General features: G+C 53.2%; 3 protein-coding genes across 5 annotated transcripts; 1 reads left to right on the top strand and 2 right to left on the bottom strand.

Annotated features, from left to right (window-relative positions):
* Window positions 1-770: 770 nt before the first annotated feature.
* CUNH1orf35 (chromosome unknown C1orf35 homolog) lies at window positions 771-3,827 on the bottom strand. Its single transcript, XM_065744970.1, has 9 exons — window positions 3,785-3,827; window positions 2,985-3,135; window positions 2,753-2,903; window positions 2,168-2,213; window positions 2,002-2,081; window positions 1,832-1,904; window positions 1,556-1,635; window positions 1,097-1,252; window positions 771-1,020 (listed from the first exon to the last, which is right to left on the bottom strand). Exons 2-9 carry the CDS (start codon window positions 3,076-3,078, stop codon window positions 774-776), a joined length of 927 nt encoding a protein of 308 aa, XP_065601042.1. The 5' UTR covers window positions 3,079-3,135; window positions 3,785-3,827; the 3' UTR covers window positions 771-773.
* Window positions 3,828-3,941: 114 nt separating this feature from the next.
* On the bottom strand, window positions 3,942-5,346 carry MRPL55 (mitochondrial ribosomal protein L55). The gene is made up of 4 exons (XM_065744813.1): window positions 5,296-5,346; window positions 4,959-5,028; window positions 4,272-4,455; window positions 3,942-4,177 (listed from the first exon to the last, which is right to left on the bottom strand). Exons 2-4 carry the CDS (start codon window positions 4,982-4,984, stop codon window positions 4,034-4,036), a joined length of 354 nt encoding a protein of 117 aa, XP_065600885.1. The 5' UTR covers window positions 4,985-5,028; window positions 5,296-5,346; the 3' UTR covers window positions 3,942-4,033.
* Window positions 5,347-5,480: 134 nt separating this feature from the next.
* On the top strand, window positions 5,481-20,161 carry GUK1 (guanylate kinase 1). Of its 3 annotated transcripts, none has more exons than XM_065744972.1 (8): window positions 5,481-5,543; window positions 11,280-11,393; window positions 12,715-12,756; window positions 13,818-13,914; window positions 18,187-18,325; window positions 19,207-19,291; window positions 19,525-19,610; window positions 19,982-20,161. In XM_065744972.1, the coding sequence occupies exons 2-8, from the start codon at window positions 11,282-11,284 to the stop codon at window positions 20,015-20,017; spliced, it is 597 nt and encodes a 198-aa protein (XP_065601044.1). In that variant the 5' UTR covers window positions 5,481-5,543; window positions 11,280-11,281; the 3' UTR covers window positions 20,018-20,161. The 3 variants fall into 3 exon arrangements, with proteins under 3 accessions (XP_065601044.1, XP_065601043.1, XP_065601045.1); XM_065744971.1 differs by having other exon boundaries at window positions 5,487-5,536; XM_065744973.1 differs by lacking the exon at window positions 5,481-5,543 and adding an exon at window positions 9,944-10,043.
* The last annotated feature ends 5,046 nt before the right edge of the window (window positions 20,162-25,207 follow it).

The following is a 25,207-nucleotide window of genomic DNA, read 5'->3' as shown; positions in this document are numbered from 1 at the left end:
ACATCTGCTGCCCGCAGCAGCTGGGTGAAGCACGTGGCTGCAGCCGGGAGGGGAGCGGGACAGAAGGGCTTTATTCCAGCTCATCCCACTGCTGTGAATGCTGCCCTTGTTCCACACGGGTAACAGGAGACCCTGAAAACTGCCCCAGTGCAAAATGACGCCGGTCCCCGGCACGAGGAGACACTCAGGGCAGCCCCGTGTAGGGCACGCTGACTCGCACAGACCCATGTTTTCATGTATGGATCCACACCCCGAGCACATACAGAAGTACCCGTGCTTTAAAATCCTGCATGGGAACAACTCGCGGCCCAGCCCCATCCATCTGCCACAGACTCGTTTCAGTGCTTTCCCTTCTGGACATTTCTCAGGCAAAGGGGACACACGTGTCGCCCCACCATCCATCCCCAATGAGAGCTCACTGCCGTGATGTCTCTGCTTCCTCCTGCCTCAGCAGGGCTGGCAGCTCACGCCCGGGTGTCCCCAAATTAAAGACTTTCAGAGCTGTGTGCTGGACCCCACAGAGGTCAGCGTGGATCTGATGCATTCTGCTCGCACAGGTGAAGCCAAGCCAGGTTTAACTTAGAGGAAGCGAAGGTGACAGCTCCTATAGGTCCCAAAGGGGGAACGTGTCGCACAACATCCAAACCATAACCAGGTCAGCGGCGCCCAGCAGCCACACCCAGCCCCGGCAGCTGTCAAGCTGTGCCTTTAATTTACATAATAACCTTAAAAATAGCTACGAACCCAGGGAACATCTCTTCCAGCAAAACCCCTCAGTCATCCGAATCCGTATGGTGACGCTGCCCGGACCTGTGCGAGCGGGGAGACCGGCTCCTGCTCCTCCTCCTCCTCCTCCCCTCGTGCCGGTGGCCGTTCCTGCTGCGGCGGTGCGAGGAAGGGCTCCTGCCCGACGCCCCGCTGCTGTCAGAGCAGTCCATGTCACGACGGCGTCGGCGTCGCGATGCCTCGGGACGGCCGCTGTGGGAAGCGGGGCGGTCCTGGGCTTTCCTCCGGTGGCGTCTGAGGGGACAGAACGGTGTCACCGCTGGGGATGTACCCCGGCGGCGTGCCCCTCCCCCTCCTCTGAGCCGGTTACCTCTCATCCTCATCCGCAGAGGAGGAGGAGGAGGAGGAGGAGGAGGAGGGAGCGGCGTTGTCCCGCTTGTGGTGTTTGTCTTTCTTCTTCTCCTTCTTGTGTTTCTTCTTTTTCTTTTTCTTCTTCTCCTTTTTGGATTTCTTGCTGCTCTCTGTCCTGCGGGATCGGAATAGGGCAGCACTGACGGGTCTGTGCACCGCAAACCCACCCCCATCGCTGCCTGGATGTTCACCAGACCTCGTTAATAAAGGAGAAACAGTAAAACACATAAAAAAAGGAGTTCTGAGCGTGACCCAAAGCTTCAGGGGGGGATTCATTGTGAAGCAGAACAAGCCCAAACCAAGCTGTGACACAAAAAGTTCTGTTCAGCTCAAGGCTGCCAGGAAAAGCACGGCCATTCCTGGCTGGTTCCGACCCAGCAAGCAGGGCTGGAGGTGTGGGATGTGTCCCGGTCCTCACCGCTTCTCCTCCACCTTCTCCTCCTTGTCCTGCTTCCTCCTGGAGCCAGACGCCTCGGGGCTGCCGCACACCTTCTGGTGCTGATGTGTGGGGAGAGAAAAGCACAGAGCGAGTGTGTGGGCCCACCCGGTGCCTCGAGGAACGCCCCCCAAAATAATGCTGTTCTCTCTCCCTTGAAAAGGGAAAAATAACTTTGGGAACAAATGAACCCCCCTCCAGCAGTCATTTCCCATCTAAATGCTGCTGGTTTTGTTCATAGGTCAAACCCCAACGTACCGTGAAGACGGAGAGCCCCATCTTGGCCGCCTCCTTATCCTCCTTGGAGAGCATCACCCGCCCGGCGCTGCCGCTGGGGGCACAAAGCACATCAAAAAATGCCAAATGAACAACAAAATGGTACTTGGTTTTCAAAACGTTGCACTGAAACGAAGCGTTTCGGGGCCCACCTGGAGCTGCCCAGTCCCACCACCCGGTCCACGTCCTCGGCTCGCTCCGCACCGTCCCGCTTGCACACCTCAGCCAGGTCCTGCAGGCAAAGCACTGAGATCCCCCCCGAAAACACAGAGCTGGGGGGGATGCACGGAGCTATAGGGACAGGGGGGATGGCCTCACCTCCTTGCTGAGGCCGGTGGGCTGCCTCTTCACGTTCTTGTAGCCCCTAGAGTCACAGAACCACGGAGTCACAGCGTCAGAAGGGACACACAGGGGTCCTCGAGCGCAGCCCCTCCCCCCTCAATATCACCCAAACCCATCCCTGCATCTGAGAGCGCTCCCTGAGCTCTGGCAGTGTGGGGCCGTGCTCACTGTTAAACACCCACTGCCCTAAGCTGCTCAGGACACCTTCCTGTCTGATGCCCAAGTCATGATGAGGACACTACATTTAACTGCACAGAACCCCGCTGGCCATTCCCCTTTGGCCCCGACCCCATCCTCCAGTTGCTCACCCACCACCCCATGGTTCTGCCTGCCCGTGTGCTGTGAGAAACAGCACACACAGCTTGACTGCAATCCCAAAGGCCAACTAACATCAGCTAGCTTCCCTTGGTCAACCGCAGAGGGCACAAAAGGACGTTCAGTTGGTTTAACACCGCGAACTCTCGGCGGTGGAGACCCACAGCTGTGCTGTTCTTTTCTGGGGGGGATGGGAAGGTGGGGTTCAGAGCCCCGGTTTCGGGGGGAGTGTTGGGGGGTGCTCACAGTGCTGCCATCATGGCCTCCTGCTCAGCCAGGCGCACGGCCGCCAGCTCCTCCTCGCGGGACAGCGGGGCGGGCTCCTGCTTGCCCTTGGCATACCACGTCAGGTCCTTGCCCTTCTGCCAACGTCCCACCGGCGCCATCAGCGAGTTTCCTGCGGGGACACAACCGCCCCAACGTCGTCCCCAGCCCCTTATCTTCACCCCAAACACGGGTGTGGGGATGAAGGCCTTACCCAGGTAGTTCTCGCGCTGTTTGTCCGTCTTGACGTCCTCCCAGCTGAACTGGTCCTGGCCCCCCCGGACCCCTCCTCGGGATGAGCCAAACATGGTGGCTGGGTGCTGCGGGGATGGGCCCCGTTATCGCCTCCCAGCAGCAGGCCGTCCCTGCAAGGCAACACGGGGAGGACTGGGGAGGTGTGGGGCCCCCCAGCAGTGAAATGGGGCAGAGGTGCCCACCAGTGCAATCCTAAAGACGTTGGGGTATCAAGGTGGGGGTCTCGCTGAGCTCTTGGGGAGGGGAGGAGCTGCGAAGAACGGAGGGGGTGCAAAGTATGGGGTGGGTCGTGCAATGTCTGGGATGCACAGCTCGGGGTGGGGGGCTGTGTGGACAAAGGGGTTGGAGAGACGGAGGGTGGGGGTTTGGGGGGGTTGGGGATGTGGTTTTAAAGGCCTGGAGATGGGATGTGTAATGGGTTGGAGGGAGATGGTTGCATGACCCATTGGGGATTGCATGGTCGGGAAATAGTTTTGTATGGCTTACAAAGGAGGCACATAGGCTCGCAACGGGGATCTGCGTGGGTTGAGGGGGGTTACCTGAGCTGGCAAAGCGGGTTTGCATGAGTTGTGAAAGCCCAAGAGAGGGCTGCACGGGCCGGGAGAGGCCGCCCAGCGGTACGGGAGGTGGGGAAGGGGGGAAACCGCGACCCCACGGCTGCGGCTGCACACCCGAGAGCACGGAGATGCTGGAGGGGGAAAAAGGCTTAACCCTCAACCCCCCCACAACCCCGACCCAGCCCCCCACCCCATCACGCACCTCTCCGGGCCGCGGGGCCCGCGCGCTGTAGCCCCGCCCCGGGCTCTACCACCGGGCAGGGAGGGACGGCGGGCGGTACCACGCAGTGCGGAGGGGGTGGGAGAGGCCATGCTTCCCACAACAGGCGTGAAATGAGGCAAAAACCCAAATAATCTCTAAACAAAATCGCTCTTCTCTTTATTTCTCCCGTTGTGACATCAAACCCCGTCAGCCACCGCTTGTTGAGGAGGGGGGGGAGGTCTCAGCGTCTCACTTCTTCCAAAATTTCTTGTATTTCTCAATGTCCAGCTCCTCCAAGGCTTCCTCCTGCCTGGTCTGCAGCTTGCTGGGGAACTGCCGCCGCAGCCGGGCCTTGCGCTCCGCCTCGGGCAGCGTGCTGCTGTCCACAGGCAGCTGCGAAACAAAAGATGGGAGAACTGGATTGTGAAGGACTGAGGCACCTCAACCAACACACAGCCCTCACGGCGGGGATCACGAGTGCCTTTACCATGAGGATCTTTTTGGGCTCCTTGTAGCGGATGTGGACGGTGGAGCCGTCGGTGCGGACGAGCAGCAGAGGGTAGAGGCGGCCGTACACCTGGCGGCGGAGGTGGGTGACGGAGGTGCGGTTGGAGTTGTGGCAGCTGCAGGCCGTGTGGAGGCAGCGGGGCAGAGCGTGGGGCTGCAGGGCACTGCAGGGAGGAAAAACCATCGTTAGCACCATCCAAAGCTTGGGACCTTTCCCGCTGGTCCCGCTCCCCACAGTGTGCAGGGACAGCCATCAGGGACCCTCAGCTCCTGCTTGGCAAGGCTGTGCCCTGTGCTTGCAGCCCTCTATCTCGTGCTGACCGTGAGGACTGCCACAAACAGGCCTTGCATCAGTCACGCAATGGCTTGAGTCAGAGGGGACCTCCAAGAGCACCCATTTCCAGCACAAGGCAGGGATGCCCCCCACCAGCTCAGGCTCCTCCAGAGATGGGGCACCTACAGCTTCTCTGTGAATAAACGCTTGTTGCCCTTAACCAACGACAACCCAGAGCCAGGAGGCCTTGAAGGGAATGATTCCTCAGGAGTGGTCTATCTCTAATCTTAACGATCCCGTGATGCTCCGAGGGATGTGAGTGCTGATACGTGAAGATGAGTGACGAGCCCACTTTTCGGTTCGGTGCTCCCAAGGGCCGAGCACCGCTCTCACCTCAGCGCTCTCCACACGGCCGCCATAGTGCCCAGCGTGAGGGGACGCAGCGCTGCCTCCTGGGGACAACCTGGGGGACGAGAAGGGCTGAGCACGGGACCAGGGCACGGACAGCGTGCGGGGAGAGCACAGCACAGCGCGGGGACACCCACAGCCTTCAGCCCCAAGATGGCGCCCACCCCCACAACAGCCCCAAGATGGCGCCCGCCCCCCACACCGACCCCAAGATGGCGCTCCCCCCCACAATGGTTTCGCCCGACGCAGTGTTTCACCCCACCCCCCCCCCGCCACACAGTGGTCCCTCCCGCCGCCACCGCCGTGCTCCGCAGCCCACAACCTCCTCTCCTTCCGACCCCTCGCGATCAGAGCACGTGACTTCTTGCCTCCCCTCCACCCCGCGCTCGTGGTTTGCCCCCCCTCACGTGATCTCGCCCAGCGGCTCCGCTTCCCGCCCTGCGTGGCGTCATGAGGTGGCGACGGGGTCATCCTGTCGGCGTGACGTCAGCAAGGGGGCGACGGGATCCCCCCTCCCCTCATGAGGTGGCGGCGGCTGTGCGGGGCCATAGCCCGGGCAGCGGGTGAGCGGTCCCTGTGGGGGGAAACGGGCGGGCGGAGGGCAACGGAGGCGAGGGGAGTGGGGTCGGCAACCCGAGGGAACGACGCGGGGAGGTGGGGGGTGTGAGGAAGGGGATCCGCGCCGTTGGCGGCCTCCTCGGGTTGGTGGGGGGCAGCAGGGCCGCGCCGCCGTCGGAGTGACGAAAAGTTGGTGTGCAGGAGGGTAGAAGGGCGCTGCAGGGGGGGATCTGAGTAGGGTGGCTCGATAGGCTGAGGTAAACTGTGTGAGTTTCGAGTGCTGGGTCCTGCGTTTTGTTTTGTTCACGACAACCCTAGGCGACCCTACAGGTGTGGGGAGGAGTAGCTGGAAAGCTGCCTGACGGAAAGGGATCTCGGTGTGCTGATGGGCAGTTGGCAGAACATGAGCCAGCAGTGTGCTTAGGTAACCAAGGAGGCCAGCAGCATCCTGGCCTGGGTCAGGAACGGTGTGGTAAGCAGTAGTAGTGAAGTCATCCTTCCCCTGTACTTGATATTGGTGAGGCCTCACCTTCAGTACTGTGTTCAATTCTGGGCATCACAGTACAGAAAGGACATTGGGGTGCTGGTGCTGGTCTAAAGAAGGGCAATGAGGCTGGGGAAGTGCCTGGAGAATGTGACCTGTACTGAGGAGAGACTGAAGGAGCTGGGGCTGTTTAGTCTGGGGAAGAGGAAGGCTGAGGGGTTCAGCTCTCTTCAAATACCTGAGAAGTGAGCAGCAAGAGCAGAGTTGGTCTCTTCTCACTGTGACAGGTGATAGGATGTAGGGAAATGGCCTCAAGTTGTGCCAGTGGAGGTTCAGGTTGGATATCAGGAAAAATTTCTTTACAGGAAGGGTTGTTCAGCACTGGAACAGGCTCCCCAGGAAGGTGGTTGAGTCACCATCCCTGAATGTGTTTAAAAACCATCTGGATATGGTGCTCAGGGACATGATGTAGCGGTCAGTTGTTAAGAGTTGGGGTAGTGTGGTTAGGTTGTGGTTTTACTTGGTGATCTTTGGGGTCTTTTCCAACCTGAGCGATTCTAGGAGTCTAAATTAGCACTTTTTGGTAATTGCTTGCAGGTAAAACATTGCTCAGTGTGCCCACCGGCTGCTGCCACAACTGTGTGGGGCTGCTCAGCTCCTGTCGGCACTTCTCTGAAGGAAGAAGGAATTGCCAGCTGTGGTTCAGACAAATCCCCATATAGAAATAATGAAGGCAGGAGATAGTGCACTGTGTGTCTGCTCTTGATTAGCAGCCTATCTGTGTCGGATCCTTGTTACCACTTGTTTCACAGGGCTGGTGTGACAGCCCAATTGCTGCACAGGTGCTCAGGTATGCTTCTGTACAAGCAGCCAGCAGAAAGCTGCCCTTTCCTTCTCACGTGTCACAAGTAAAACCACTCGAGAGGGCAAGGAAAAAGTTTGGAGAAAGGCTAGAAGTGATTAATGCCTTTTATTAAAACAACCCACAGCACATTCAGGCAGGATCCCCTCTGAGCTCTGTTCTGCATGGTTCCTGTGGCTCCTGGTTAATGACTGTGTGTCCAGCAGCTGTTAAGAAACAGTCCTAAAAGTTAGAAAGGAGGAGTTGGGAGTTCATAGAGAATGTGCTAAAAATAGGGAGTGGGATTTTATTCCTAATCCAGGAGACCTTAGCTGGGGCTCCCGACAGACTGTCCTTTAAGCTGCTTTTCTCCTTTGCAGGGGGGCTTTACCTTCTCTTTAAAGCTTCTCTGCTAATCAGCATTGATTATGTTTAACTCTTTGTGATGTCTGTCCTTTGTCCTGCTGGCTGACTTGCCACCTGCCAGGTAAAATTTGGTGCAGCTGTAGCAGGAGGACCAGACTGAGATTTGCTCCTTGCCTGTGGGATGGTTTCCTGAATGCTTCTTGTTTGTCCCCCCCATATCATTTTGCGTCCCAGCAGCATCTATGCAGCCTTCATCTGCAGCTTCAAAACCACACTGCTGTGGGTTTGGGGACCCGTGGTGGTTAGGCTGGGTTCAAAACCACTTTAGGAGGGTTCCTTTGTGCTTTGTGTTTGGGAATCAACTGCTGTGAATGCGCCAAAATCTGAGCAAAGGGGAAAAAATAAATAAAACTTCTGCTAAAAATACACCTGTAAGTCCAAAACATGGCACGTGGATTCCTCACTGGGCTGGAAACCAAAAAGGAGGTTTACGAGGCCCCATACCCACTAAATGTGGTTTCTCAGGCTTCTTCAGTGCTTTTCTTGTGGGTTTTGATGGCTTCAGGCTGTGAGAAGGAGAGGAACAGTGCTTGGCAGGATCTTTGAGGCTGAAAGCCTTAAGTAATGGAGTAGTATCAGGGTGCAGCCTGGCTCTTTGCTGTGAGTGACTTCTTGGAGTCAATCCCATAACTGATCTCGCTGTGTTCATTCGGTCCAAGACTACAAAACTCTTTTTCTGCATCCAGGGCCAAGTGGTGGCAACTCAGCATCCTTGATGGCATTGCTTGTGCTGGACTGCTCTCCCAGGCATTCAGCAGCACGAGACTGAGGGTGGTGAAGTCTGCAATTGGCTTGCTGAGCAAGGTGTAGCCAGAGGAAGAGTCACAGGAGAGGTGAGAGCAGATACAAAGATGCTCAGTTGTCAGAGCTGCAGCAGCATCTCCCAGATTAAGAATCTCGCACCAGATCCAGATTCTTCTGGACTGATGGTCCAGAAGAGGAAAACTGGGTGCTGGGAGGTGTTTGGCATTTGGCCTGATTGGGCAGAGCATTTGGCTTCTGATGGAGGAGTACACTAATGCCCTTTGATAAAGGATTTTAAGGAGGCTTGGTCCTGTCCACTGACAGTTTTGGGGTTTAAAGGAGGCTTGTAGAAACACAAAAGCTGGAGTCGTAGGCTGAGGTTGCCCACGCTAGGCATTCCCTGGGGATGTGGAACCAAGTCACTGCTCTGCACTGTGCAAACCTGGGGTTTGATTTTTATTGTTGCCAAGTGCCACCACCTGTGATGGGTGAGAGCTGTGATCTGTGAGCATCTGGGCTGAGCGCCTTATAAGCTGGCTTGGGTTGGAAGGGATCTTAAAGATCACCTGGTTCTAACCCCTCCATGCTGTGCACAGAGTTGCCAATGAGGCCAGTAGAGTACCCTCAATAAGCAATGATGGCATCCCTTCCTTTGGGTGTATTGGCTGCACCACTTGGCATTGATAAAGGTGTTGAAGAGCACTGCTCCCAGGATGGACCCCCAAGGGGGCAACTGCTCATGGCTGACCTCTGCCTGGACATAGAGCCATTGCAACAGCCCTCTAACTGTGGCCATCCAACCAATTATTTGTCTGCCTAATAGCCCACCCTTCAAATCCATCTCTCCAATTTAGAGACAAGAGTGTGGTGTGGGACCATGTCAGAGGCCTTGTGCAAGTCCTGATAGACAACATCAGTTGTTCTTCCTCTGTCAAATGATGCCGTTGCTCCATCATAGAAGGCCAACACACTGGTCAGACACCTTGAGTGTGATTGTTATTGTTCTGATATTGTAGTACTTGAGCCAAAGCAGTTCCAGACGTGTGCTGTGTCCCACTGCAGAGGGGTTGGGATGTGTTGGTTGGAGGTTTGGGCAAGGAAGGGAATTTGTTGTCATTGTGGACAATGATTATGTTAATTCTTGAGCTGAGGTTGAGCAGTGGCTGGAAGCAGTGGCCATGCCAACTTCAGTCCAAAACAAGAACATTTTCTGCAGAAGGTGAAATGCCAAAGGCAGTGTGTGCCTTGGCCATGCCAGCACATGGCTTGCTGACAGTACCTGTGACTTCACCTGCCAGGAGAGCAGGGAGCAAAGCAGAAAGTGCAAGAGGAGATTAAAGATCAGTGAACATTTTCCATTGGCTGTCTTAAAATTGCAGCTCGGTAATTAGTCAGCTCACAAATAGCCCAGCTCTCTGCCTGCCTGCTCAGACTGAGAACCTTTCTCTGCTGTGAGGAGCTGGAATTGGCTGTGAGGGAGCAAAAGCAAAAGGTAGGGGTGTGCTGGAACTCCCAGCCAGCACTCAGTGGGTACTGTGCCCATCTTTCTTACTCCTTCCCAATTTCCCAGGGCTTGGATGAAATAATCACAAGTGGTTCGAGCAGCTTCACGTTGCTGCTTGCCTCGTAGAGGGCAGAAGTTTCAAGGGGAAGGGGAGCAGCATCCTGGCTGGGGTGTTTCTCTTCTGTGGCGTTTCACAAGCGGTGGTTAGGGTTTGCTGATGCTCTCCTGCTGTTTTATGGGTGGGAGGAACAAGAAGAGACAGATGCTTTAGAAAAGTCAGCAGGAGCAGTGTTGCTTCCCTTCTCCAGGCATTGAGTGGGAGTTTTTTGGGGAGGTGCAGGAAGCTGTTTTCTTTCTGTAATGGGAAACCTAGAGAAAACCTGAGATATTTGGAAATTATCAGTGGCTCAGGGAAGAATGGCACAGGTTTGTACCCTAGAGGACTTCCTCAAGATTTGTTCTTCATTTATACTGGTTTTTTTTTTGGATGATGGAGCCTCCTTCAGCAGCATGGTAACGTACACGTAGTGTGACTAATCCTGCCACAACAAAACAGTTCCTTGATAGCTGTTGATTGAACTTGGGTGTTCTTACAGCCATGTATGCAATAGATGCTGCTCAGACTGTGTAGTCTTTGTGTGCCTGTCTTTTTGTTGAGGCTTGGATAGCAGAGAACACAGAGAACTCCTGATTTGCTGGATTTTTCTGCCTGATAGGTGTGTGTGAGATCACAGAGCTGTACAGCAGTGGCTTGGGGATAAGGAGGGACCTGGCTTGGGTCAGGTAGGCAGCAGGGCTGGATAAGCCAGCCACACCGTCCCTGGCTGCAGCTGCTTTTGTAAGAGGCTGCATGTGGCTTAGGGCTCTTTGAAAAGTGATTTGTAAGGTCAGGGTGACATTGCTACAATCTAATTTAACGTGGGAAGGCATTATGCTGTCTGTGTGCTGAATGCTCCTTAGGCCAGACCCAGCTGGTGAGGCTGAGGAGATGCCTTCTGGGGACTTCACTGCTTGTGGAAGAGAGAGGGTTTTAAGTAGGGAAAAAAGAAACCCACTGGATTTGTCCTGTTCTTTCTGTCACCTCTGCCTTAGAAGCTGCCCAATTGCTGCTGGTGCATGACAGTCCCCAGAGAATACCCCTACAGAAATTTCTTCCTAATTCACTTGTTAATAATTAACTGTTCTTCCTCCCCAGAGGGACAGGTGGGTGAAAACACCCATTCTTCTCCCTCTGGCTGAAGAAATGACCACAGAGAGGTCGGTGTGACCAGGGCTGCCTTCTTTCTTTGCTGGGAACCAAACCCTTCTTGCTTGTTGCAGCACCTCGAGCTGCCATTTGTGCTGCAAAGCACAGCTGTGGCCTGCTGCTGCCTGTGTCCCCAGGCACTGCTGTGAGGATTTGAGGTTTATTTCCCTTGTGCTATGCATGCAGACCATGGCCAGAAGCAATGCAGGGTGACACTATGGTGGCCCCATCTTCAGCTTTGCTTGGATCCAGGCTGGGCCCTTTCTGCTTAGTGGTGGCTTGCACTGTTTGCAGCAGGTTTGCTGATGTAATTGTTCTTTGGATTTCCCTGTTATTTCCTGCACTCCTCAGTGTTTTCCATCAGCTCCCACCTTCTGATTTCTCATAATGTAACATTTTGAATGATAAAGGACAGACATTTATGGTCCTGAGATGCCACTGGGAAGCTGTACCTGTGTTTCCTACATATTTCTAACCTGCCATGTGTTTGTTTGTCTGTGCAGCCATGCAGGGACCAAGACCAGTGGTTCTGAGTGGCCCATCAGGTGCAGGGAAGAGCACTTTGATAAAGAAATTGTTTAAAGATTATGAGAACATCTTCGGCTTCAGTGTCTCTCGTGAGTATCTGACTGTCTCTGTGGAAGGGCAGGGGAGGAGTCTGAGGCCACGAGCCCAGTTCTGTACTTCTATTAGTGTCCCATATAACAGGCTTCTGTTCTTTGCCTGCATCTTTGTGGGTTTTTGGTGTCTTTAAATGAGTGCAGGGGACCTTTATTCGATCTCACATAGTTCCCTGTAATGTGCAAATAACCCTGGCTTGCTGACACAATCCACTCACACCTGGCTGCAGGCAGAGCTGGCAGATACCCAAGAGGACGTCTCCCTTAGTCATGGGAGATGTGGCTTGCAGTATTTAAATGTTGCATCCTGACATGCAGCAGGTGGGTGAGCAGAACTTCTGTGTCCCTGGGAGCCTGTGGGAAAGGGGCATTGGCTTAGGACAAAGTGAGGGATTTGTATGATAACCATCAGCACTGCGTAATTTCCAGTGCTGATGATATGCTTGCCTGTGCCATCCAGCCATTTACATGAGCAGAATTATTTTACAGTCCCCTTCCTCCCCTACTGAATTCTGCATAAGGGTGTGCTGCTCTCTGTGGCATTGTGAAAGGCACTGTAGGGTAATAATGCAACGCTGGGGTCACCAGTGTTGCTGTGCAAGCTATTTTTGGAAGCCACAGCAGAGTACAGAGAGTCTTTCACTCACTGTGAGACAAATGTTTCCTTTTCCCTTACTGACACCTTGCAGTTTGGGCTGCACACGTAGCTCACTCACCTGTTTGCCTTACTGCACTAGGTAAACTCCTGCCAGTCCTAAATACAATAACTGGCACTGCCTTCCACGCTGACCATCAGGTTTCTTTTGGTTTACAGAGCATCTTCTTAAAATAACGTGAGTTTGAATGACTTCAACAGGCTTCAAAGGCAGTCTGACTTATTTTGCCTGCTTTGTGCAGCACTTTGCCCTTGTTCCTTAAGTCTGGCTATTTTAAGCATCTCTGTAGGTGCTGCTTAATCTTTTCCAAAGATGATAACTTTGCAAAGTAGGACACTAATTCCCCTGCACTGAGGCAGGGATCTGAGTAACACGTCCAGGATTATGTAGCAGGTCTGTAGCAGAGTGAGAAGCTAAACCCAGTCTGTGAGACCCAGACTGCCTGCTCTGCACCTAACAGTCACGACTGCTTTCGGATTATGTAGGATTCCTCAATTAAAGGCTGGTTGTGAGTGTGCTGTGGTTTGCACTAGTTGATTCCAGAAGCTTTGATCATTTTTGATCAGCTTACAATGTGATGTTTTCTATGTGTGGTGTTCTTATTTCTTTTATACTACTACTGCCTTGTTCCTGCAGTTTCCAAGGCTGTTTTTTGCTTACAGATACAACGAGGCAGCCAAGACCTGGAGAAGTAAATGGCAAAGGTGAGTGTGTAGTGATTGGGCAGACTTAAGAAATTATTGCTGTGAAAACATTTAAGTTTTTATGGGACTTGCAGGTAAGTTATGGTCCTACATTTGTGCTTAAAGGGTGTGTTGTAGGCAGGAGGGAGTGTTCAGTAATGACATGTGAATGTGTATATCTTTTGGCTTTGACCTCAGTGGCTGTGAGACCACAGTGACAGCAGTTCTGCAGCATAGGCTGTGCTCTGGAGAGAAGATCTGAAGAAGGATGGATTTGGCAGAGCAAAACTGAAGTTGAATTAATTAGTGAAACTGAGGCAGAGTATATGCTCTCAGTTTTTTTTTTTAGATACTCCCTTTGCCACATTGACCAAGATTTTCAACTATGGCTCTCAGTTTAAGCATCCCAGTCCATGCTTGGGAATTGAGTGGCTTGATTTCCCAAGTGCCAAGCACTTCTGGTTAGCTGCATTGAAGGCACAGTGTTTTGGGAGATGCACCTGGTTAGTGAGATGTCTTTATCTGAGTTAATAGCCTGTGTGCAGTTGACTAGATGCTCTTCTGGTTTGTTAATGTATTTCAGAGAAACAAAATGGGTTTTTCACTTAATTTCCAAAGGCAGTCTTCATTCTGAAGTGAAAGGGAAACATTCCAACAAAAGATAGAGAAACCATTCTGTTCATTTTTTTTTTATTTGATCTTCCCTTTAATGTCTCTCACTCTCTGTCTTTCCCTGTTCTGGTCTTTAATCATAAATGCTTTCAAATCACTGGCCTTGGCAGTCTGCAACGTGTTCCAGGAGTTTCCCACTGAGCAGGGAAGAGGGGAGGGGGCACAAAGAAGGGTGCACAGCAGCACACCTGGCCACAGAATGTTCCAGAAGCTTTGGAGCAGCTGTCTGGTCACTTGGGGTGGAGAGGGAGAGCTGTATGTGTTAATTAGAAGGTAGATATCTACTGTCTGCCAGGGTTGTCTGAAGCAGGTTTTCAGGTGCTTTTGCCCTGAGCACCCGTGCGTGTCCTGTTTGGCCATGAAGTTTGCCTTTCAAGCTGTTAATTTCCAGGTGTTTTTCCTGTTTCTAGATTACCACTTTACGACCAGAGAGGAAATGAAGAAAGAAATCGATGCTGGTGAATTCATCGAGCACGCAGAGTTCTCAGGGAATATGTATGGCACGAGGTATGCACTCAGAGCATCACCACTGAGCCTGGGTGGTTCATAAGTTCATAAGTTCATAAGGTTGGAAAGGACCTATAAGATCATCTAGTCCAACCATCCTCCTATCACTATCTCTACCCAACTACTAAATTAAGTCCTTAAGCACCTCATCTAAACGCTTCTTGAACAGCGCTAGGGATGGTGCCTCAACCACCTCCCTAGGCAGGCCATTCCAGTGCCTGACCACTCTTTCAGAAAAGAAATGCTTCCTCAGGTCTAATCTAAATCTTCCCCGGCGCAACTTGTGGCCATTCCCTCTCGTCCTGTCATTACTTATCAGGGAGAAGAGGCCTACCCCCTCCTCACCACAACCCCCCTTCAGGAAGTGGTAGAGTGCTATAAGGTCTCCTCTGAGCCTCCTCTTCTCCAGACTAAACAATCCCAGCTCCCTCAGCCGCTCCTCATAAGACTTGTGCTCCAGGCCCCTCACCAGTTTTGTTGCCCTTCTCTGAACACGCTCCAGGGCCTCAATGTCCTTCTTGTAGTGAGGGGCCCAAAACTGAACACAGTACTCGAGGTGCGGCCGCACCAGAGCTGAGTACAGGGGGATGATCACCTCCCTGCTCCTGCTGGCTACACTATTTCTAATACAGGCCAGGATGCTGTTGGCCTTCTTAGCCACCTGTGCACACTGCCGGCTCATGTTGAGCCGAGCATCAACCAACACCCCCAGGTCCTTTTCCTCTCTACATTCTTCAAGCCATTCTGCCCCAAGCCTATAGCATTGCATGGGGTTATTGTGGCCAAAGTGCAGGACCCGGCACTTGGTCTTATTGAACCTCATCCCATTTTGCTCAGCCCAGCTGTTCAGCCTATCCAAATCCCTCTGAAGGGCCTCCCTACCCTCAGGCAGTTTGACACATCCTCCCAGCTTTGTGTCATCTGCAAACTTACTGAGGGTACACTCAATTCCCTCATCTAGGTCATCAATAAAGATATTAAACAAGATGGGCCCCAAAACTGACCCTTGGGGGACACCACTCGTTACAGGACGCCAGCTGGACTTAACTCCATTAACCACTACCCTCTGGGCACGGCCCTCCAGCCAGTTCTCCACCCAGAGAAGAGTGAACCTGTCCACACCACGGGCTGCCAGTTTCCTTAGGAGAATACTGTGGGAGACCGTGTCAAAGGCCTTGCTGAAGTCCAGGTAGACTACATCAACAGCCTTTCCCTCATCTACCTGTCTGGTCACCCAGTCATAGAAGGAGATGAGGTTGGACAAGCACGACCTGCCCCATGGTGCTGGGAGCTGAGACCATGCTGCAGGACAAGATGTTTTAACATGGGGACACTTCCTGTCCATACAGCCCACATTACCTCGTGGTCTGAATGTGGTAAATCCAGGGGCAGAAGAGATGATGTCTTCATTGGCTCTTGTGAAGCAAGTGTGAGTGCTGCTGTACTAAAGCTGCTGGTTGCACATGGATGTGTTGTGTGCCACCCTTGGCTGTGGTTGAAGAGTTAGGTGGATTTTAAAATAGCATTGCTCTGGGCATGGGAGCTGAAGATCAATAAAACATTAAGCGGCAATGTTAATTAGAAGTCAAATATCTTATGTAATTATTGTTAGGAAATTGTGGCACTATAGCAAAGGACCTGCTAAGGAGGAATGTTAAGTGTGTCTGAGAGATTTAATGGGTTGAATTAAAGACAGCCACTGAAATGCTTTCCAGGAAGGCTTGCATTTCTTTAAGGGCTGAATGTGCTCTTTTGAGCATTTTTTGGAGGTAGCAGAGTGAGTTTCTGAGGCTTATTTCCTAACGGGCTACATCAGCCTGAGGCCCCAGGACTGAACGTGCAGCTCTGAAGGAATGATTGCTGACTTAGCATTTCATTACGGTGGCTCATTTGTTATCCTCGTGGTTTGGATTTTAATAACCACCTTGAAGCACTGAAAGGCTGCAGTGAGGTCCCCCCAAGGCCTTCTCTTCTCCAGGCTGAACAACACCGGCTCTCAGCCTTTCTTCAGAGGAGAGAGAGCTGTTTGAATGCACCATGCACTGACCTTAGTGCTTTCCCCACAGCTAGGGCAGTCTTTCTGGGATCTGGCCGTGGCCTTCTGAAGCTGCTAGAGGAGGATGGTCTCTGCTTTGGCCTCGATGCTTTCAGCTTTGCTCATTTGGCAAGAGGAAACCAACCTGACAGTTCATCCTCCTACCTCAAATACCCAGTGCCAAGTAGAAGCCAAGTTCAGTCTCCTTAATCCCTGCGTTTGTGGTGTGTAGGACAGGCTTCCTTCCTTCGTGTGCTCCCTGCTTAATCCACTCTGCTTGATGCAGTGGAGGTGGTGGCACTCTGATGCCTCATGTGGTGTGAGGGGATGGCAGTGCCCTTCCCCCTGGGTGGGTGCTGAGGACTCCTTCCTACATTTGATTCCCACAAAATTCAAACATGGGTGGAATGGGCCAACGTGAATCAAAAGTGACCAGAAGGAACACTTGAGAAACAAGGTTGTGTTGGAATGAGCCAGAAGTGTGTTGGTTTAGCTGACCCTGGGTGAAATCAAGAGGGCTGGGGGTTACGTGTGCTTCTTCAGTTCCTTCTGTGTATTCACACAGAATAAGCAGTGTGGGAGGCTGAAGTTAACCCAGTCAGAAATTAACCCAAAACATGAAATACCCATTGGCAAACAAAGCAGGTGTGGAAGCTGTCCAAGCCTATGTTCTCCACACAAGTGCCTATGGATGTTTCTGCTGATATATGTGAAAAATTGGAGAGTCCCTCGTGCTTATCACAGGAGTTCTTTTGACAATTCTTTGTGCTCCCTAAATCTTACTAGTTAATATTTAATGCCTAAATGAATTTCTTTAGGAGCCCTGAAAGAGTCAAGGAATCACATTTGGTTAGCCCACAGAAACAAGGGCTTCTTGGAAGCTGCCTTAAATTACAGGCTGCAGTCAGGGTGAGGCGTGGGGTTTCTGCCTTGTGCTGAGAGCTTTTGTTGGCTCCCTGTGGACTGCTTGTAGCAGGACTTGCTGGACACCCAGGGATTGCAGATGAAGCCTGTGGCTCTTTGTGGGACATCTTGTGGGTTTGCTGTGGGTGATGCTCAGGACTGGACTCCTGCTGCTGCCCCCTTGGACAAGGTAGTAGGAGGTTGTAGTGACCGTGGGCTGAGGTCTCTCCATCTTTGTCACCACAATTTGCTCTGCTCACACCCTATGGACACCTGTACTGTGGCCCTGAGTATCTGCTGCATGACACCTGTGGGTGCTTTGCACTTGTGAAGGCTTTGTCTTCTGCACACAGGACATTGCTGACCAGGGAGCATGGCTGGACAGAGCTGGGGAAGGAGTGTTGGGAGTAAGGAGTCCTCCGTGGCCGGAGCTCTGCTTCCACCCCTAGGCCACAGGATGGGACAGGAGTGCTTGTTGGAGGCAGCCTGTGTTCAGCACATCTCTGCAGAAGGCTCTTCCCATCACAAAGCAGATTTTGCTGGTGCAGAGAGATCCAAAGAGGTGCCCTGATTACAGGCAGGGAATGGGCAGGTTCAAAGCTGGCTGCAGGGCAGTGTTTTCTCCTCATCTCTGCTGCCACTCCTTGTTCAGCTCTCTCCAAACACCTGCAGTGGCCACCTCTGAGCTCCTAGCATTGCCACTGAGCCCTGTCCTGGAGGAGGTCCTGTACACAGCTCTGTGTGAGTCCTGCCTGAGGAGTGCTCTGATGAGGCAGGAACTAATCCTCTGGTGTACTGGCAGAGGGATGGAGTTGCTGCTTTTTGAGGGATAGCTGTAAGTATTTAGGAAGAAACTGGAGGCAGTTGTATGCAGACCACTTCCTGGGAAGGCACAGCCAACTTTGAGCACGTGAGAGAATCTTTACAGGATTTTCTTGATTGTGTGTCCTGTGAAGCAGTCTGAAGCATCAGGAGAGTGCATGGGTATGGAAACTGGGGAAGGGAAGTTCTCTGGTGAGGCTGCTCCTGTGTTTGTCAGAGGGAAACACAGCTTAATGAGCTTTGCTTGAGCCAACCTCCTCGTGGGATGATCACGTTACCTATTTCCACACTCTCCACCAGGGTTTTGCCAGCCTCTCCAGCAGGAGTCAGCACTACCCCAGGAGCCCAAAGGACACTCGAGGAGGGAGAAGCTGCTTAGCAAGAGCGAAGCAGACTTTCTTCCCTCCATGTTTGGGCACACGGGAGCCCTATGCAGCCCTACTGCTGGGAGGCCCCAGGCCCCACTGCTCTGCTCAAGGCTCTGAGCCCTTCCCTGTTTGGTCTGTCCCTAGTAAAGGTGCGGTGCAGGCTGTTCAGGCCAAGAACCAGATCTGCATCCTGGACATTGACATCCAAGGCGTCAGGAACATCAAGAAGACAGAGCTGAACCCCATCTACATCTCCGTGCAGCCTCCGTCCATAGAAGTCCTGGTGAGCGGCCGCCTTCCTTTGCCGTTGGGCGGTTAGAGGTAATGGCGTCTTGCTCTGAAGCCATGGGGGTTCCCCTCCCCCCCTCCTTGCTGTTGGAGGGATATGTTTTTAAGGGCTGGGGGAGTGGGGGAGGTGTTTCCAAGCACACTGTTAGCTCTGCCCAGCCTGGGTCCCCGTGATAAACCTTGCTCTGCCCTGTTATTTTTTTGGGTCTGGTGTGCAGTTTCCAGGTGTCAGTGTGGCTGCTTGTGTTGGGTTATAAGCTCTGAATGCATTAGTTGTGCTTACACTGGGAGGTAAGGAGTTATTCAAGTTAAACCTAAGGAGGCTGTCTCTGCAGCACTGGAAATCTGATACCCCATTTGTTCTCATGTGGTCCTATAGAGTAGTGAAAGAAGAGATTTATTCCTGATATCCAACCTGAGTCTCCTCTGGTGAGAATCCCTGAAGCCATGCAAGGAGCACATGGCAGAGAAACCCGCAGCTCCTGCATCCCAGCTCTGTGCCCAGAGCTGGCTCTCCCCCTGTGCTCTCAGTAAATCAAGCAGTCTGCATTCCTCATGGAGGAGGAAGCCAACAGTGTGATGGGTCCAGAGCCTGACAGATAGCACCTCACAGCAGAACATGCTGTTAACAAAAATGAGGATAAGAGAGGGGAGAAGAAGAGAGTGGGTACTGTGGATCAGACATCCTGAGCCCAGGCCCAGTTTGGCCACTGGTTTGGGCTGGAATCGAGGTCCCCAGCCTTCTGCAGAGCATTACATCACACTTGCTGTTGCTGACAGCAGCAGATATCTCTGTTGTGGTGATGGGATGGGGGTGTTTCCTGCATGCAGCATTTGGGATATGCATATCTTTCATGTATTTGTCATTTGGTTTAGGAAAAAAGACTACGGGACCGACAGACTGAGACAGAAGAAAGTCTACAGAAGCGTTTGACTGCGGCTCGGATAGATTTGGAGCTTAGTAAGTTTGAGCAAAGTGCCCAGGGAGAGGGGTGCACTGGGGATGGAGGAGCTGTTTTCTGCACAGACATCTGACTTTTCTTCCCTTGAGGGCATTTAGTGGAGAAGCACGTAAGCAGTGGCTGAAATAATAGTGGTAATAAAATGCTGCAGGAACTCAGATCGTGCACGATTGTTGACACAGGGGTGGAGCATGTTCTTCTGTAAGCCCTCTGTCCTTGTCTCCTTCGCTAGGTAAAGAGCCTGGCCTCTTTGACATGGTCATTGTTAATGATGATCTAGAGAAAGCCTATTCCGAATTGAAGGAGCTGCTCCTGAAGGTGAGTCCTGGGGGTTTTGCTGCCTTCTCCCTGAGCAGTCCGTCCTCAGGCAGCCAGTTTGAGCTGCTGCATGGTGGTGGATTTGTGGCCCAAGAGTGGAAAACTGATCCAGCTGAGTCCTGGACTAGTGGCACAACAGGGATTTCTCCCTCTCTGGAGAAGAAAGGAGGGGTGTGCTGTTGTGAAAAGCCTCTGGGTCACAGCTTGCTGTGTCCCAAGGCCAGCACTTACACAGGAGCCTCAGTGCTGTGGAGCTGGGGCACGTTGTGTGGGGCTGCACTGCTGAAGTGACTGCTCCTGCTCTGCAGATCTGGGAAACCATCTCTTCCCAAAAGTGACGTTGCTCAGTTGTTTTCCTGATCTTCTTGCAGGAAATCCAGAAGGCCCAAGAATGCAGGAAGTCCTGAGCGGAACCTGCCTGGAAGCTTTAACTTTTATCACATCATTCCTGAGCCACATCACAGCATTTCATTCCAAGAGTCGTTCCCTTTAGGCCGATCCTCCTCCTGGCTTACTCTAGGATATTTCTATTAAAAGGAAGGAGAACAAAACCTGCTCATGCTCGTGTTTCTGTTTGCCAGGTGCTTGGCGTGTGCTCTCCCAGGTTCACACCTCAGGTGGATAGTTGTTCCTCCCCTCTGTTAGTTCAGCAGCAGTGCTGTAATTCAGACATACTTGTTGTACCGTTCCACTTCAGGTGCAGGTAGATTTTTTTGGTTGCTCTTACACCGACAAATTGGGCAGAGGATTTCCAAGCTGTGCGATCTTTTTTTTTTTTGGATGATGTACAAAGTAGAAGTCAGTCAGTCCTCTTTCCTAGCAAGGATATGTTGATTTCATCTCCATTCCTCATGCTGTTGCTGAGTTGGGACACAGAGAGCTGTGCTTGGCCGGGGCAGGGCGTGGTTTGCATTCTCCTTCCCCGGCCTTATCAGCCTCAGCCCTGAAGCTTTCAGGCAGGTTCAGAGCCCTCAGCAGCTCACACCCTGGGCCTCACTGAGAGCTTAAAGAGGTGGGAGCAGGGGTGCAGCACAGCTCCAGGCAAATCCACAAGGAGCCCAGGCTGACGTGCAGTGCTGGGCCAGGCCTGTTCGCACACCACGTCCTAACTCAGCTCTTGGGTTTCATCCCCTGTATCTCAGCTCTGCTTTACCCAGCTGCCCCGCTCAGGTCAGGTCTCCTAATGTGTTAAAGTCATTCTTCCATGCTGGGGACCAGCGTTGTAGCACCTCACTGATACTCAGCAATAGAGATTATATTCATCGTTTGCCTCTCTTGGAGTGTTCTTGACAATCCATCACAGATGAGAGCAAGCTCTTCCTTCCGTGGTCATGAGTTTCATGTGGCAACATTCTAAGCTTTGCTTCAGTAACCCCAAAAACTCCTCTTGGGAACGTCCTGGGGTCGTACCTAAAGCCAAACATCCCAACATCGGGCGTCGCTGGGAGCTCTCAGCGCTGCCCACGGTCCGGGATTTTCCCATACCATAACGCTTAACGTTCTGCACGATGTTTGCAGTGGTGAAGTTTCCCCTCTAGATGGCAGAGGTGACAGCAGGAACAGCGCAGGGCCCCGCGCAGCGAGCAGCGCAACGCCGAGGAGCACGGAGGTCCCCGGCCATCGCGTGGGACCTGCCCGGCTGCCACCAGATGGACGTGCCCAGCAGCAGCGTGCCCCCCAGCCCCCCCCTGCCCACAGCCAGGCTGCCAGCCCCGAGCAGAGCCTGCAGGAGAGGTAAGCAACACCCGGCGGTGGGAGGTGACAAAGGTGATGCTCGGTTGGGGGATAAACTCGTGGGGGCCACTTGAGCCTCCTGCTGCACCCTTTCCTGGTGGTTACGGGGAGGGATGTCCTCGATATCCTGCCCTGTGTCGGGTGACCTGCTTTCCATTGCTGCCTCTGTGTGTGATGGAGTGAAGCAGTGAACGCCTCGATGCCCGCGCTGATGTGAAGGGATGAGCGTTGGGACGGGGGTACGTGAAGGAGGGATGGGGAGAGGGCTGCTCCTGTGGTGGTGGTGTGCTGAGCATCTCTGTGCCCAGCGCTCTGAGGAGGACCTGTCTTTCAAATACTGTGGGATTTGGGGCAAAAGAAGACCTCGTGTCGTGTTCTGGAGGTGTGCAGTGTGCCCTGAGGTTCCCCTCCCAGCAGGTAGATGAGCTGGGGTGTCCCTTCCCAAATTGCTCCTGGGACGAGGGAGCGATGGGGATGGGGAGGGACAGCTGTGGCTGGAGGGATGCTGACAGCAGGGAATCCCTGAGGACGAGGGCAGTGGCAGCTTAGAATCAAAGAATCATCATTAGGGATGGCAGAGGACAGGAGGGGACGGCCACCTCTGTCTGCTCTGCCCTTCGAGGCATCCATCTGCAGAAGTCATTTTCCGTGGTCTGAGCAGAGCAGCTGCCCTGGAGAGAAGGCTGAGATGTTCTCCAGCTGCACTGCTCTTTCTCAGCAGCTCTTTGCTGGCATTGGGAGCTGCCCGTGCCAGAGTGTACCTCGTGTGTGGAACCACAGAAGGTGTCACTGCCTCACCTTGTGCTCAATAAAACACAGCCTGGTTTATGGGCACCAACCACGTGCCCACGGGCAAAGTGGGGGCTACAGGGGTCTCCCCACCGTGGGTTTTCTGTGACTGAAGATACAGGGGGCAGGGGGGGGAGGTCTCCTATTTCTCATGTTGATTTTTAGGCAGAAATGCAATGAATCTGTGGACCGTAAAGAAAATGCAGCCTCTTTAGACCAAGAATATCAGCTGTCAGAGCAGCTCAGGCACCCCGGGGCTCTTCATAAGGCCACGCCTGGGGAGCAGCAGGATCATGGACTCATTAAGGTTCAAAAAGATCTCTAAGGTCATCTGCTTTGACCATCAGCGCACCCCTCCATGCTGACTGACCCCACACCTCAGTGCCACATCTCTACAGTTCCTAATCACCTCGAGGATAGTGACCCCACCACCCCATTGTGCCCATATAAGGGGATGTCTGCACCCCACTTCCCAACCTTCTCACCTGGGCAGCTTCTTGATGCCTCCCCCTACATCCTCCCTGCAGGGGGATGCTGCAGGATGGAGCCTTACTGCTGCTGATGGCTCTTCCCACCTTCCTGCTCCTTCCTGTGGTGATACCAGCACTGTTTCAAGGGCCAGTGTATATAGTTGGTGTCTTTATGATGTGAGACAGCACAGATCTCCTCCAGAATTTGCACGGGACACCCAGGTGCTGCTCAGGAATGTCCGTGTGTTGACACGGAGCTGCAGCAGGGACGCACGAGGGCAGGCAGCGCCTCGGAGCCCCGCTCTGAGTGTCCCAACCCAAATCAACCACGGGGAAGCCAAGAAATGCTGGAGCCATGCTTCAGGGTAGCATCGAGCAGCCCAAATGAGCCCCGAGCCCATCCAGCTGCCCGTGGCTCTTTCCATCATCGTGTTCCCCCCCTCAGCCCGTGGGCCGGAGCGCTGTCCTTGCCATGGCTTTTCTTGGCATCGCTGCTTTTGGAGGCAGCGTTGATTTTCAAGCTCGCTTCCATGTGATTGCAAAAAGGGCCCCCGGGGGCTGAGCAATCCTGGGAAATAATTGGGCATCTGTAGCAGAAAATAAGCAAGGAGGGGAGGGGAGGAAAAAAAAAAAGTGGAAAACATCAGGATTTGTTGCTTTGCCCATCGCTGGCTCAGTCTGCGGTTCACTCTGCCTTCAACTTTTGCTGTTGGGGTCGATGGGTTTAGTGCTGGCACGGGGCTGTGGGCCCTGGCACTAACAGTGTAGTGGTTGGGCTGGGTGGGTCAGATTAATGGTTGGGCTCGATGACCTTGAAGGTTTTTTTGTATCCTATACAATGCTGTGATTCGGAGACGCAGCATTTTTCTGCCATATTCCAAATCAGCCCTGGCTTTGCAGCAGGAGTGAGCTGCCTGGATGCACTGGGGTGGTCTGGGGACGATGCTGCTCCCATTCAGAGGGCTGCAGCTCCGAGGGGGACGTGGTCTTTGCCTGTGCTGCTGATGTCTGCCTGTGCTTCCTGCAGGACAGCGAGTGGAGCGCTGCGTGCCGGCTGCTGCTGCCTCACCCTGAGGTCAGGTAGGTCCCAGAAAACCCCAACTGCTGATTAATCCTCATGTGGGATAACCAACTCCATCTGGGCTCTATCTGGGGGTGCTGTTCCTTCAGGAACGGGGTACCAGGGCAAGTGATGCTCTTGGAGGAGACCCTTGGTCCCTTTGCTATGTCAGGAGGAGCGTGGGGCTGGGGGCAGCCCCGCTGTGATGAATTTGGGTCATCTTACTGAGCTCAGGGTGTGCTGTGTCATCCCTGGGGATCGAGGGACGCTGACCCATGGGGCACCGTGCTCATAATTCCTTAGAGCTCAGGCATGAAAACGAGCAAAAAGCAGAGAAAAATGGGTGCTGCTTTTTCTGACAATAGCAGCTGTGACTCTGCTCGTCCCCGACGTGGCTCCATCGCCATAAATAGCCCGGAGCCATCTGCAATTCAGATCGTGTGCAGTGGCAACTGGTACAACAGGATGCTGGTGCAGGCAGGGACACGGTCCCCTCTTGGCTCTGCACTTCTTCCTCCCCAGGCATGAAAGGAGGGAGGAGCAGGATGTTTTCTGGGTTTTTCTTTCCCCGTCCCGGCTGCCAGAGGTCATGGCAGTGTTTTCAAAGAGGAAAAATAAAAAAGAAAGGAGGAGGAAAAGATCAAATGCTGGTGCCCACGTTGAGCTCTGCACACATTCGTCCCATGATGAGGAGACCCTTGGGAGCCAGGTCCCGCTCCAGTGGGAAGGATGGAGTGGCCAAGTGCTTGTGGCTGGCACGGACGTGCCCATGGGCTCTGCAAACTTCAGGCTTCCTTCTGCTGCCTCCTCCCTGCAGCACAGCAGCTTTCCCACATGTGTTTTGCTTTATAAATGTATTTTTTGGAAGGCTCCATCTGCCCCCCAAAGCACGGGTGCTGGTGCTCCCAGCCATTGCTGCAGCTTTAGAGCTTCCCCTTGAGTTACAGGCACTGGAGCTGGAGCTGGAGCTGAGGATGGCTGTGTTAGCACCTCCAGGCTCTTTGCTGGTTTCATTGCTGCTATTAGGAAGAAAATACTTCTCAGGAAGAGTGGTATTGCATTGGGATGAGATGCCCAGAGAGGTGGTGGGGTCACTGTCCATGGAGGTGTTCAGGAACTGTGGAGATGTGGCACTGAGGGACATGGTGAGGATAAGTGGGCAGTTGGACTGGATGGTCTCAGTGGTCTTTTCCAACCTTAACAGCTCTGTGTACGAGGGTCACAGTGGTGATGAGTCTTGGGCAGCTGTTGATCTCAGAGGTCTTTTCCAACCCTTCCGATTCTATGAACCCCCTTTGCTTTTAACTTGTCTTGTTGACCATGGTCGTAGAGAAAGCTCCTACCTCTCTATGGGGGGAATTCTTTCTTCCCACCCCCCTCTGCTGCACCCTTGGAGTATTTTTTCCACGCCACGTGCAGGGAATGGGTGGGGGGGGACACACACACAATGCCAGCATTGAGCACAGTCACTGTGCTGTGGCCGCATTGTGCCTGGCAGCGAGATGCCCAGGGATAATTGCCTCCTCCTTGGCTTTGTTGCAGGG

This window comes from Cyrtonyx montezumae, unplaced genomic scaffold (genome assembly GCF_038088225.1).
Source record: "Cyrtonyx montezumae isolate F1298 unplaced genomic scaffold, pur_monq_1.0 scaffold_32, whole genome shotgun sequence".
Classification (NCBI taxonomy): Eukaryota; Metazoa; Chordata; class Aves; order Galliformes; family Odontophoridae; genus Cyrtonyx; species Cyrtonyx montezumae.
The sequence above is the reverse complement of the archived record's forward strand: the minus strand, read 5'-3'. Positions and strand labels throughout refer to the sequence as shown.